General features: G+C 47.4%; 1 protein-coding gene across 2 annotated transcripts in view; it reads left to right on the forward strand.

Moving 5' to 3' along the window:
- The window catches only part of TDRD9 (tudor domain containing 9), a 320,208-nt gene that overhangs the window by 204,361 nt on the left and 101,695 nt on the right, over positions 1–14,152 (forward strand). For both annotated transcript variants that reach the window (XM_073570199.1, XM_073570208.1), the window contains exons 13-15: positions 3,746–3,850; positions 3,935–4,032; positions 4,136–4,267. In XM_073570199.1, the coding sequence (XP_073426300.1) occupies positions 3,746–3,850; positions 3,935–4,032; positions 4,136–4,267 (335 nt within the window). The remainder of the gene's footprint in view (positions 1–3,745; positions 3,851–3,934; positions 4,033–4,135; positions 4,268–14,152) is intronic.

Consider the following 14,152-nt stretch of genomic DNA (forward strand, 5'->3'; position numbering starts at 1 on the left):
AAGCAGGAAGAACAGCGCGCCGACAACATGGAACAAGCACAGAGGGCTGCAGAGACATGCCAGGACAGGTGAGTATGATCTCCGACACCCCCCGCTCCCCCTCCCCGGCCGACCTCCGGTATATGACTCGCGTATAAGCCGATGGGGTGGGGGGGCTGTTTGGGGAAGACTTTCAGCCCAAAAAATGGGCTGGAAATCTTGGCTTATTCGGGAGTATATACGGTATATAGTCTCCGCATATGTGGGAATCCGCCCGATCCAGATAATAACCACACACAGGTCCAATTTTTCCTCCTCGGGACACAAAACGCTGGAGTTCCTCTCTCCAGCCCTACTGAACACTGACTGCTTCAACTTGGGGTGGGGATAAGGTGGACAACCTCCCACCCCCTCTTATGACCACAAGAACCGAGCCCTTGAACAAAATGGCTAACCCTTCTCAACACTTTGTGCTGGAGGAAAACTTCTAGGTTTGAAATCACTGAAGCCAGTAGTGAAACATACCTCCCCTCCAGCACCTTGCTAATGACTGTGTCTCGCTCTTATATGTATTGTGACAATCTCCTATCTATTATACACTACGCCCCCTGACTGTGTGTATGTATGTATGTATGTGTAAATGTATATATATATATATGTACATAATGTGTGTGTCCCCTGATTCCATGTATATGTATACACTGTGCCCCCCCCACCACCACTATAGGTATTTATGTGAGAATATGTGAATTTTGAGTGTCGCTGTGAGTTTCCATCTTACCTTTTAGACAGGAATCAGATTTCAGCCATATAACCTGAGCCTTTACCATAATTACCATTTACTTTTGCAATATTAAAGACAAGATCCTTTTTTTTATTAAACCCCATTTCTGACATCCGACGTAATATTCCGTCCATGTGACCTGGGCCTGTTTGACCTTGGATGGAATATTACGTCATCACGATCGGCCTCTCGCACAGGGGGTGTGCGGGCGATCGCAACTGGGTGTAAGCTGATTCTCACAGCTGACACCCGAGACTAGGTGCCAGGAGCGGTCACAGACTGCTCCCGGCACCTTAATCCCCGAAATGCTGCAATCGAACACGATTTCAGCATTCCGGAAGCAGGCACAGGGCTGACAGCCCCTCTGGCTTTGGATCAGAGACCCTCAGCATGACGCGGGGTCCCGATCGCTGCCATGGTGACCGGATGTCGCCATGACGACATCTGGGTCACCAGACCTAGCAAACTTGCTGATTATGCGCAGTGCATGATCAGCAAGTCTCTGTCAGTGCAGCGCTTACAGCTTCTATGGCATGCAGATGCTACTTCATCTGCATGCTATATAAGCGAGCAGCCTGCAAAAAATTATTGTCCCATAGTGGGACAAAGTAAACAAGTTAGAAAAAAGTAAAAAAACATTTTTAAATGTAAAAATATTTTTTAAAAAATCAGTATTTTTTCTATCACTAAGTAAATAATTGAATGAAAAAAATTTTTTAAACAATAAAAGTACACACATTTGGTGTCGCAGCGTCCGCATGACCCGACCTATAAAACTTTCCCACTAGTATTAACCCCTTTAGTGAACACCATAAAAAAAAAAACAATGCCTTTTCAACATACCGCCGAACAAACAGTGGAATAACATGCGATCAAAAAGACGGATATAAATAATCATAGTACCTCTGAAAACGTCATCTAGTCCCGCAAATAACAAGCCGCAATATAGCTCCATCAGCGAAAAAATAAATAAACTTATAGCTCTCATAATAAAACAATGCAAAAATAATTTTTTTCTTTAAAATAGTTTTTACTATATAAAAGCACCAAAACATAAAAAAATTTAAACGAGATACCGCCGTAATCGTACTGACCCAAAGAATAAAACTGCTTTATCAATTTTACCACACGTGGAACGGTATAAACGCGCCCCCCCCAAGAAATTCAGGAATTGCTGGTGTAGGCTCCCAAAAATCTGAATAGAAAAAGGGATCAAAAACTGTCATGTGACCGAAACTGGTACCAATAAAAACGTCAGCTCGTCCCGTGAACAACAAGACCTAACATGACTCTGTGGGCCAAAATATGGAAAAATTATAGCAATAAAGCGTCTTTTAGTGTGACAGCTGCCAAACATAAAATCCCGCTATAAGGTCTCTTTCACACATCCTGATATTTTCGGTACTGGGGATGTCCGGGTGTGTGTGTGTGTGTGTGTAATACTGTTGTCATCCGTGTGCTGCATCAGTACCACACAGACGAGCGCTTTCAGTAAGCGCTGTTCCCGGTGCCGGGTGTTGAACACGGCTCTCATCATTTTCCCCTGCTCTGCCGGCGATCGGCATGAGTAGGGTAGAATGATGAGTTACATTTTAGTGATTAAAGATACAGCAGTCTGCTGCTGATGGGACGATTACTTTCATCAGCCTACCCCTGCTGCTGCTGATAACAGTGACAGCAGGAGCGGCTGATGGGGGTATTCATCAGCTGCCGTTCTGGATGTTTTGTGGCCCTTGCGAATATTAATAAACCGACAGTCAGTGTGTTTTGCCAACCGAAACATGGTCCGTGGAAACACACTGAGATGTGCACAGACCCATTCACTTGAATAGGCAAGTTCCTCCCGAGACTCTCCGTATGGGTAATCCGTACAGCCACATATGGGGTATAGCCACGTTCAGTAGAAATTGTGGGACATATTTTGGTACCGTTTTTACTCACTGTAGTTATTTTGTCTTCACTGCCGAATGGTATAAAATACTGCGACACAACCGTGGCGTCAATATGATCACTGCACCCCTAGATGAAGTCATTGAGTGGTGTAGTTTGTAAAATGGGGTCACTTACGGGAGGGGGTTCTGCTTTTCTGGCACCTAATGTGTTCTCCCAGTGCACCTGCAAACCATAACAGAAAAATCTGGTGCTCCTTGCCATGGTTCCAGCGCATGATCCTGAAATACGTGTGTCAGCGCATGACACTTTTGTTTTTTGGCTTTGCCCGCAGTTGTGCAAAGCATACTGCGCAGGCGCAAGATGTCGCACAGCGTAAGAGGTGTCATCCATGAAGTAGGACTGCGAGCAACAGCCGATGGGAGTGACAGAGGCCCGAAACCATGCCCATCGGACAGGACTGAGAAAATTACCATACAGCGCGGGAGAGATTTAAAAAAGGTTTTTGGGGGTGTACAAAGAGAGTCAGGGGGTTCTATTAGGAATTAGGCTAAGTTCACACTTGCGTATGGGCCTGTCGAAGGACGGCTGCATACTTCCTCCCTAAAGCTCCGCTCACTTCCGCACTTCTTCCGTTTAGGTCCGCCTACTTCTGCATGCATCCTGTGTACCTGTCTTTATCATTGGGTATGCAGGACATGCGGATGCGTCATTTTGACGCGCCTGCCGATCGCATGGAAAATCAACTTGATATTTTTGGCTGCTATGTCACAAAACTGGTGACAGGTTCCCTTTAAGTATTTTATGTGACATATCGCTGTGATTTAAGGGCATGAAAACTCAAATTTGGAAAATTGCGAAATTTTCACCAAATTTCCTTTTTTCACAAACGCAAGTCATATGAAATAAATTAACTAACTTGAAGTACAATATGTCACGAGAAAATGCCAGGATCCCTGGAAGCATTCAGAGTTATTACCTAATAAAGGGATAGTGGACCGAATTGTAAAAATTGATGTGGTCGTTAATGTGCAAACTACCATTGGGGGTAAAGGGTGATTTTCATCTAACTTTTATATGTTAAATCTCCAGTTATTGACTTTTGTTTGACCAAAACCCTTGTATGTGATGAAGAGACCAACTACCAGAGTCTGAGACTGAGCTGGGCGGCCAAGACCAGCTGTGATCAGAGAAAAGGTACTACTGCACTATAATAACACCGTGGTCAAAGGTGTATGATTTGTGAACGGCAGATGGTCATGTTCTTGAACTTTCTTTAAGGACGAGCTGGACGCGTTTCGAAAGGATATTGCTACAGACTTGTACAAAAAGACTTTTGGAAAGATGTCATACCCGAAAACGTGGTCCCAGGGATGCTGGTTTGTTGTCCCATTTCAGCTGATTTCCTTGTTTGTTATTTTTTCCCTTATAAATCTGTCTCTTATTTGACACTTATTTTTTTTTATGTCCTATGTCCTTCAGCGTAGTCCTTTGGGTAATACCATCCTGAAGGTGAAGCTCCTTGACATGGGCGAGCCGAGGGCGTTGCTCGCTACAGCGCTCTCTCCTCCTAATGTTTCTGACATTGAACGCACCATACTTTTGCTCAAGGAGGTAAGTGTCTGATTATTTTAGAAGGACAAGGCTTCAGCTGCAAAACTTACCCTGCAAAGTATAAGTTGTTTTTTTTCTGCTGCAAATGTCTGGTCTATCTTTGTTACTGATTTTTCCATATCGTTCTTCCAAAGTGAGTATAAGAGGTTATGTTGTGTAGTGTATACAGTGCCTTGTGAAAGTATTTGGCCCCCTGGAACTTTTCAACCTTTTCCCACATATCATGCTTCAAACATAAAGATACCAAATGTGAATTTTTGGTGAAGAATGAACAAATGGAACACAATTGTGAAGTTGAACGAAATTTATTGGTTATTTTAAATTTTTGTGGAAATTGAAAAACTGAAAAGTGGGGCATGCAATATTATTCAGCCCCTTTAACTTAATACTTTGTTGCGCTACCTTTTGCTGCGATTTACAGGTGCAAGTCGCTTGGGGTATGTTTCTATCAGTTTTGTACATCGAGAGATTGAAATTCTTGCCCATTCTTCCTTGGCAAACAGCTCGAGCTCAGTGAGGTTTAATGGAGATCGTTTGTGAACAGCAGTTTTCTCCTACGCCACATTGGGGGACACAGACAGTGGGTGTTATGCTGCTTGCCACTAGGAGGACTCTAAGTAAACCAGAAAAAAAAAGTTAACTCCTCCCCTGCAGTATCGCTGGATGCGATTTCCACAGTTCTTGCTTAGTGTCTGCAGGAGGCACTTCGGTCTAGTTTCAGACCCCGCCGTTTTTATTTGATTTTTGATTTTTCTGTGAATTTTTACTTTTTAATTAACGGAGTGAAGGGGGCGATGGTTCCTTTCTACTTCCCGCTCTCCTCCGAACAAACAGGCAAGCACGCGGAGTATACCTCCCCGTACACTTTCCTGCGACGAACGGGGCTGATTCCTTATGGTCGGTAATCCACGGATATGAGGGCAAGCGCAACAGACGAAGCAGTGCAGGACGGCACGATGCGTGAAGAGCGCTTCCGAATGCCCTGAATCAGCCCCGTAGCTCTCCATTCTCCATCCCCCTACCTATAGGGTAGATCGACTGCGCATACCCCTTTAAGAACTCCAGCTCTGCTACATCAGCCCAGGAGGAAGAGAAGACCTGCATGGATGGCCTGAACAGCGGCGGCAGGCCTGAGCACCGGAGTAGAGGTATGGGGTCGGGTCCTGGTCCCCGGGAGAGGCGCTGACTTTGTCTCAGCAGCGGAGCTCCGGCGCCCCCCGCTGTCGGCGCTTACCGCTGGTGGGCCAAAAATTTAGTCCCCGGCTTTTCCGGCCTACTAGGCCACAATTTGAATAGCGCCGCCACCCCCCCCTCCTTGGCGCCTCTCGTCTCTTACGAGAGGCGCAATCCTAGTCTTGTGGTCCATGAAATTTACCTCAACCTGCTCTGGAAATAGACTGTGAGGTGCGCACTCTGACGGATACCTGATGACACCACAGGGCCACCGCTATTCCTCCCGGAGACACAGCACAGGACCGGGGTAAGTGCATCTGCCCTCAGAACAAAGCTTTACCACTTCCTGGAACATTCCCTGCAGCTGCAGACCAGAATCTGCCTTTAGCCTCCTTAGATTGAGGCATAGCACTCCTGAAAAGGTTAAACGGGCTGCTATGGAGCACACTGCGCTTTTTACCGTGTGTACCACTTGCAAGACTGCCTTGCCCAGACTAAACCGTTATGCACGGACTGCGACTCGGCCTGCGCTGAAACGCCCCTCGCTGCCGCTGTTGCGGGGCTTCCTGCGTTTAGTCCCCTTGAGTGGACTGCGTCCCTGTCACGGTTGATGGAGTCACTGACCCAGGCCATAGACTCACTCTGGGAAGCCTCTTTAAGTCAGAAAGCGTCTTTACCGCCCGAAACCATTCACCAGCAGGGGCTGTACTCGATCAAGGGATGGTCAGGCTAGAAAGCGGACCCATGACGCGTCCCCTTGTCACGCTTGCGCTTCAGCACCGGCGAGTTCTGTCTCTCGCTCTCCCTCTCCTATTGTTCGCTGCGAGCATGACTCTGAATTCGAATCTGACACGTCAGCCGCTCAGAATTCTCCTACTGACCAAAAGTCGCTTGATTCTCTTATAGAATCAGTCAACAGGATTCTGGAGTTGGATGAGGAAAATATTCCCGCTCCAGCACACGCTATCTCATTTAAGAGGACCAAACGTGTACGCAGGTTATTTGCCAGCCATCTGGAGTTTAAGGACATTGTCCAGAAACATAGGGATCGGCCACATAAGCGGTTCACAGGGCAATATACCCTTTTGCTCCTGACCTAATGAAGGATTGGTTACAGTCCCCTTCGGTGGACCCTCCTCGCGTCTTGCTTTTAAAACACTCCTATCCTCAGTCAGAAACCCCTCCGATTGTCAAATTGACTACCTTGCCCGCTCAGTTTTTGAGGCTTCAGGAGCGGCACTTTTTCCATCCTTTGTGGCGACTTGAGTCACTAACGCAATGGTCGCTTGGGCGGAAATCTTAATTACTGCCTTCCAGGGTACCAATCTTCCTACGGAGGCAACCAGCGTCGCCAGGCAGATAATTCACGCAGCGGACTTTGTAGTGGACACTTCTTTAGATGCCGCCAATTGCGCTGCTGACTTCCCTGCCTTATCAGACTGGTCATCTTTTTGGAGAGAAACTGGACCAGCTCATTTCTGATACCGGGGGAAAGAGTAAATTCCTTTCTCAACAAAAGGTTGTTCTCCCATTTCGGAGAACCTAACCACTCTTGGAAGCCCATGCCAAGGGCATCTGGATCTAGGGGAGCCAGACCCCATAGATCCTCTACACAGTGACTTGTTGCGGTATCCGGCGGACAATGACAAAGTAGGCGATCATCTACTTTCCTTCAGTCACACCTGGCTCGCGGTCGTCCACGACAAGTGGGTCAGGAAGCTGGTGTCCTCCGGATATAAGATAGACTCTTTGTCCCCCCCCCCCGACACGTTTTTTGCGGTCTTCACCCCCCAAGAAAAAGACAAGAGCCTTCCCTCGTGTTGTTCAGGCTCTGCAAAGGGAAGGAGTCATCATTGCGGTCCCTCATCACGAGAGGTTCAGGGGTTTTTATTCAAACCTTTTTGTGGTCCCAAAGAAGGACAGGACGATGCAGCCCATACTAGATCTTAAACTGTTAAATCAGTTTAAGGTGCGGCGTATCCGAATGGAATCTCTCCGATCAGTTGTCGGTTCCATGGAAAAAGGAGAGTTCCTAGCATAGCATCCATCGACATCAGACTCTTACCTTCACATTCGGATCTGCCTGTCCCACCAGCAGTTCCTGCGTTTTGCAATTCGCGAGGAACACTTCCAGTTCGTTGCCTTGCCCTTTGGACTCGCCACCGCCCCCACGGTCTTTACCAAGGTCATGGCGGCTGTCATGGCCATTCTCCACTCTCAGGGAGTGGTGGTGTTACCGTATCTGGACGACCAGCTCATCAAGGGTCCATCCCTTTCAGCCTGCAAGAAATCCGTGGATATAACCGTAAATACACTTTCTCACCTGGGCTGGAAGATGAACTTCGAAAAGTCTTTCCCAAAACCGGCCCAGCAGATTCCCTTTTTAGGAATGATCTTGGGCACTTCCCGTGGGTTGGTCATTCTCCCTCCAGAAAAGACCCAAGCCTTACAACAGGTAGCATGGACTCTTTCCCGACCGGTTTCTCCATTCGTTTCAGCATGAGAGTTCTCGGAAAGATGGTGGCAGCAATGGAAGCAGTGCCATTCGCACAGTTCCATCTCCGTCCCTTACAACACGCATTGTTGTTAGCTTGGGGTAAGAACCCGTTCTACCTGGACTGTCGGTTCCTTCTGTCCTTGTGGGTCAGACAAGCCCTCAAGTGGTGGACACTGAAGTCCTCCCTGAGTCAAGGGAGGTCTTTTTCTCCCAGTAAGATGGTTGGTAGTAACCACCGACAAGTCTTCTCTGCTGGGGTGCGGTCTTTTGTCGCCACACGGCACAGGGTCCGTTCGTCAGCTCGAGAGTCACGTCTCCCCATCAACATCTTGGAGATACGTGCGATCAGATTAGCTCTACGGAGTTTCCACCATCTCCTCGCTGGTCACCCCATCAGGTTCCATTCTGACAACGCTACGGGTGTAGCGTATATCAACCGTCAGGGAGGTACTCGGAGCAGGATGGCCATGCACGAAGTGAGTCATATCCTCCACTGGGCCGAGACCAACCATTCGCCCATCTTAGCAATCCACGTCCCTGGCATAGAGAATTGGGCGGCAGATTTTCTCAGTCGCTAGGGCCTTACCTAGGGAGAGTGGTCTCTTCATCCGGAAGTCTTTCAGCAGATTTGTTATCGTTTGGGGACTCCGGATGTGGATCTCATGGCCTCAAGACTAAACAACAAGGTTCCTCGATTCATTGCCCGATCGCGCGATCCATGCGCCATCGGAGCGGACGCCCTAGTTCTGTCATGGCACCGGTTCCGGCTCCCGTACATCTTCCCCCCTCTTTCCTTGCTTTGCTTCCGAGGGTCATCAAGAAGATCAGAACAGAGGGAGTACCAGTGATCCTAGTCGCGCCAGATTGGCTGCGCCAGGCATGGTACGCAGAACTGATACAACTGGTCGCCGACGTCCCCTGACGACTTACAGATCGCATGGATCTACTCTCCCAGGGCCCGATTTACCACCAGAACTCCGGGGCCCTGTCTTTTACGGCGTGGCCGTTGAATCCTGGATTTTAGAACAGGCTGAGTTCTCTCACGGCGTGATTTCCACCATGATTAGTGCTAGGAAGCCTGTGTCCATGTGCATCTATCACCGCACCTGGAAACCACCTTGTCATGGTCGATCCCCTCTGGTGTTTTCCATTCCAGCCATATTGGAATTCCTTCAATCCGGATTAAAGTCAGGCCTCATGCTTAGCTCGCTCAAGGGCCAGATTTCGGCCTTGTCAGTGCTATTCCAACTCAAAATTGCCACCAAACTTTAAGTCAAGACGTTCATTCAGGGAGTCTCCCATGTGGCGCCTCCTTATAGAAGGCCATTGGACCTTAACCTCGTTCTCGGGGCCTTACAGGAGGCTCCTTTCGAACCACTGCAGGACGTGCCACTGACCGTCCTCTCTTGGAAGGTGGTCTTTCTAGTGGCAATTACGTCAATCAGGCGAGTTTCGGAATTGGCGGCTCTGTCCTGCCGCCCTCCCTTCCTGAACTTTCATCAGGACAAGGCCGTTCTCTGGACGTCCCCCGTCCTTCCTGCCCAAAGTCGTATCCTCTTTCATCTCAATGAGGAAATTGTTTTGCCTTCCTTTTGTCCGGCACCAGTCCATCGCATTGAGAAGGCCCTCCACACTCTGGATGTGGTTAGGGCTTTGAGACGGTACATCGCGCGGATGGCTCCCTTCCGCAAGTCAGATGCCCTGTTCATACTTCCAGAGGGGCATAGGGAAGGGTCTAGCCGCTTCAAAAGCAACGCTAGCCAGGTGGATTCACTTGGCGATTCAAGAATCCTACCGTGTCAGGAACGCGCCTGTCCCAGTAGGGATTAAGGCGCACTCTACCCGCTCAGTGGGCGCCTCTTGGACAATTCAGCACCAGGCCTTGGCAGAACAAGTCTGCAAGGCTGCAACTTGGTCTAGTCTGCATACTATTACAAAACATTACCAAATTCATTCTCAGACCTCTGCGGATGCAGCTCTTGGCAGATTCATCCTGCAATCGGCAGTACCACAGTGTTAAGTCAGTGGTACATGGGGTATTAGCAGATGTATGCTCCCCACCCAGGGACTGCTTTAGGACGTCCCACTGTCTGTGTCCACCAATGAGGCGTAGGAGAAATAGGGATTTTTGTGTACTCACCGTAAAATCCTTTTCTCCGAGCCAATCATTGGGGGACACAGCACCCACCCTGTTTAGCCTCTTGTCTCACTGTAGCATTCTTAGGTTTTGACATAGTTATGGTTATTGTTGACTGTTTATGCTCCTACTGCTTTTTCACCGAACTGGAGCAATCTCATCCAGCGAGAGGGTGTATACTGCAGGGGAGGAGTTAACTTTTTCTGGTTAGTGTCCTCGTAGTGGCAAGAAGCATAACACCCACTGTCTGTGTCCCCCAATGATTGGCTCGGAGAAAAGGATTTTACGGTGAGTACACAAAAATCCCTATTTAAGCTCTTTCCACAGATTCTCGATTAGATTCAGTTTTGGACTTTGACATTGCCATTCTAACACCTGGATACGTTTATTTGTGAACCATTCCATTTTAGATTTTACTTTGTTTGGGATCATTGTCTTGTTGGAAGACAAATCTCCGTCCCAGTCTCAGGTCTTTTGCAGACTCCAACAGGTTTTCTTCAAGAATGGTCTTGTATTTGGCTCCATCCATCTTCCCATCAATTTTAACCATCTTCCCTGTCCCTGCTGAAGATACAGCGTGCGCTCATATGGAACAATTGAATTCACCAATTTAATCCAAAATCTAAGGGAAGGATCTGAACCCCCCCATCCACCTCAGTGCCAGCACCTTCCGTGCCTTAAATAGCGTCTCGCGCAAGAAGACCCCAGTATAGCGATCCCAAATCTCCTCCTCCCATATCCCAAACAAGCAGACCAATGGCTCTATAGGGACAGGGGTCCGCACCAGGGGCGTCAGTAGTGTAGTCGCCTCTTTCCAGTAGTGTAGAATAATGGGACATTGCCACACCATATGGATAAAATCAGCATCTGGCGAGTGACATCGCATACATTCTGACGATTGAAGCCAACCCATCCTAAAAAGTCTCAACGGAGTCAAATATGATTGATTTATTATATACAATTGTATCATTCTGTTATTAATAGATGGTGATACTCCAATCGGAGACACCAGAATCTCCTCCCACTCCTCTCCTTGCGTATCAGGGATGAGTCGTTCCCACCTCATCTTAATAGAGTGTATGGCCGATTCTTCCCCTATTGACAGCATATATGTGTACAAGGAGGATATGAGACCCTGGGGACCCTGCGAGTTAAGAATTCCTATCAGAGGTAAAGATGAAATAGTACGGTCCACACCCCCATCCCTCATGTGCGACTGCAGAGCCGATCTTAGCTGCAGATAGCGAAAAAATTGAGATCTCGGAATGTCATGTATGGCCTGTAATTGTTCAAATGACTTTAAGGTCCCTTGGTTATACAAGTCTCCCACTGACGAACTGACGAGACGCCACACTGGGTCCAAAAAACAGCGGACGGGTGATTCAGCAACTTCGGAAAATAGTTATTACTCCACAGGGGCATTTCAGCTATAACATCCTTATTACCTTCTTAATTTGTCTCCATATTAATCGAGCCAGCCTGAGTTTTCTCCAGCTCAAGGAAACCTAATGGGCAATCTGCTTGTGCAGCGTGAAGTAGGTGGCTTTCAGAATTAGGGAGGCAATTACCCGGCATCCATTTATTTAAAGCTTTAGCCTGCCCAGCTAAGTAGTATAGGAAAAAATCTGGCAACGCCGCCCCACCTCTCTTCTTTGGTCTTTGTAAAGTGGACAATTTAAGTTTGGGCCTAGTTTTCCCCCAAATAAAGGACGTGACCAGAGAGTTAAGTTTGACAAAAAAGGACTTGGGCACCGCTACCGCACTGTGCTGGAGTAGCCAAATTTAGGGAGCAATATCATTTTAATCAGGTTAATGCGTCCAGCCACAGATAATGGGAGCCTACTCCAGGACGCAAATTTAGCTTTAACCAGGTCCAGCAACGGGTGGACTTTAAGTTGTAAATCAAGCGTATTATTATTAGAGATGTGGATGGCCAAATATTTAAAACTAGATTCAATAGGCAGCGAGGAGAGAGCCTCCAGCTGGGGCATTGGAGCATGGGAAAGGGGTAACAGGGCAGACGTCTCCCAATTTATATGTAAACCTGAATATTTACTGAATCTTTCTATAAGGGATATCACCTGTGGCAAAGTTTCGTCCACATCATTCAAGAATATCACCATGTCATCGGCATATAGGCCTATGGTATCTACCCGACCTGCTATATCTATACCTCGGATATTAGGGAAGGACCTTATACGTATTGCTAGTGCCTCAATCGCAAGGGCGAAGAGAGCCGGGGAAAGAGGGCAACCCTGACGGGTTCCCCTGTGCAACGCGAAATACTCAGATATAGAATTGTTTATTATAATACGGGCCTTAGGTTTCATATATAATATTTTGATCCATTTTATAAATTGATTACCAAAGCCATACCTCTGCGAACATGCGGAGAGGAAAGGCCATTGAAGAGAGTCAAAAGCCTTGGCAGCATCTAGCGATGCCAATGCCCATCTATTGTCTGGCACCAGGGAGCTATATTGGACTATTGACTGGACTCTTCTGATGTTAATAGAGGTACTTTTGCCAGGCATAAAGCCCGTTTGATCTGGATGTATGAGATTCAATATAATGGAGTTTAATCTGGTAGCTAGAATCTTGGTGAAAATTTTATAGTCCACATTTACTAACGAAATGGGACGATAGGATCCACATTCTAAAGGGTCTTTCCCCTCCTTCCGAAGCACTATGATATTGGCCCTGTAAAAGGACTCAGGCATAGAATTCCCTTCCCATATTCCCCGAAATACCTTTACCAAAAGTGGCGTCAATATATCCGATACTTCCTGTATAGTTCAATAGGTAACCCATCAGGTCCAGGGGTCTTCCCAGAAGCCATATCTGTCATGGCCTTATCTATCTCCTTTGCGGTGAACTCAGCATCCATAAGGGCTCGTTGTTCCGAGTCTAATGTGGGGAATGATATATCGGACAGATAGTCTAAACACCCCAAAGTGTCAGTCACTTTTAGATTCATATATTGACCTGTAGTAATCCTGAAAACAGCCAAGAATAGCCTCGGTCGAAGACACCAATGTACCGTCCACCCTGCGGATCTGCAGTATCGTATTAGAGGTGTTATGTTGGCGCACCTGATAGGCCAAAAATTTGCCAGTCTGATTCCCCAATTTGAAATAGGATTGACGAGTAAAGAATAATTTACGCTTAGACTTAGTGTCCACGTGCTGAGTATATAACCTCTGGGCAGCCAGCCACTCATTCCTGTTCCCGCTGGATTGGTTAGATATATATGTTGCCTCTGCGTCTTTCAGTCGTTGCTCCACCTCGTCATCCTTCCCTGCAGTTACCCGCTTAATATAAGAAATCGTGGCGGACAAGCAGCCCCTCAGATATGCTTTAAGGGCATCCCAGAATAAATTAATATCCCGGGGTCCCGGGTGGGGCGCGATGAAGCAATTCAACTGATCAATCGTTCTGTCGGGAGACCCCATCAGTTTTTACTAGAAAGGATTTAACTTCCAAGATATCCCTTTGTTTACTTGCCCATATTTGAGTGTAAGGATGACCGGGCTATGGTCTGAGATCCCCCCACTTCCATGCTCTATATCAGCCACCCACATTGCCAGACCGCCAGAACCGAATATATAGTCTATGCGTGATAGAGAGCGTTTAGTGGATGAGTGACAGGTGTATTCCCTTAACTCAGGATGACGCATTCTCCACAAATCCAACCACCCTCCATAAATGATAACGGGGTTATAGTTGTTGGGGAGGACCCCCCAGTGGCTTCATCATCCAGCCTCAATTTATCAAGGCAGTTATTCATGACCATATTAAAATCGCCCATACAAATAACATCTGCGTCTGGGTAGTTAAGGGCAAAACTCATTGCCTTCTGCAGGATGGAGATATGAGGCGGAGGGGGGTTATAAATGCATAAGACCACATATTTTCTGGTGTTTATCAATGCGTGAACAAAAATGAAACCCTCAGGATCCCTTCGAGTTTCCCTCGCTTCCCATCTGACGTCTTTATGTATCAACAGTGAGACCCCTCTCGAGTAGCTGGTATGAAATGTATGGGCTGACCACTGTACCCAGGGCTTCTGCACGCACCG

Source organism: Dendrobates tinctorius, unplaced genomic scaffold (genome assembly GCF_039654945.1).
Source record: "Dendrobates tinctorius isolate UK_male_01 unplaced genomic scaffold, ASM3965494v1 ptg000006l, whole genome shotgun sequence".
NCBI classification, from domain to species: Eukaryota; Metazoa; Chordata; class Amphibia; order Anura; family Dendrobatidae; genus Dendrobates; species Dendrobates tinctorius.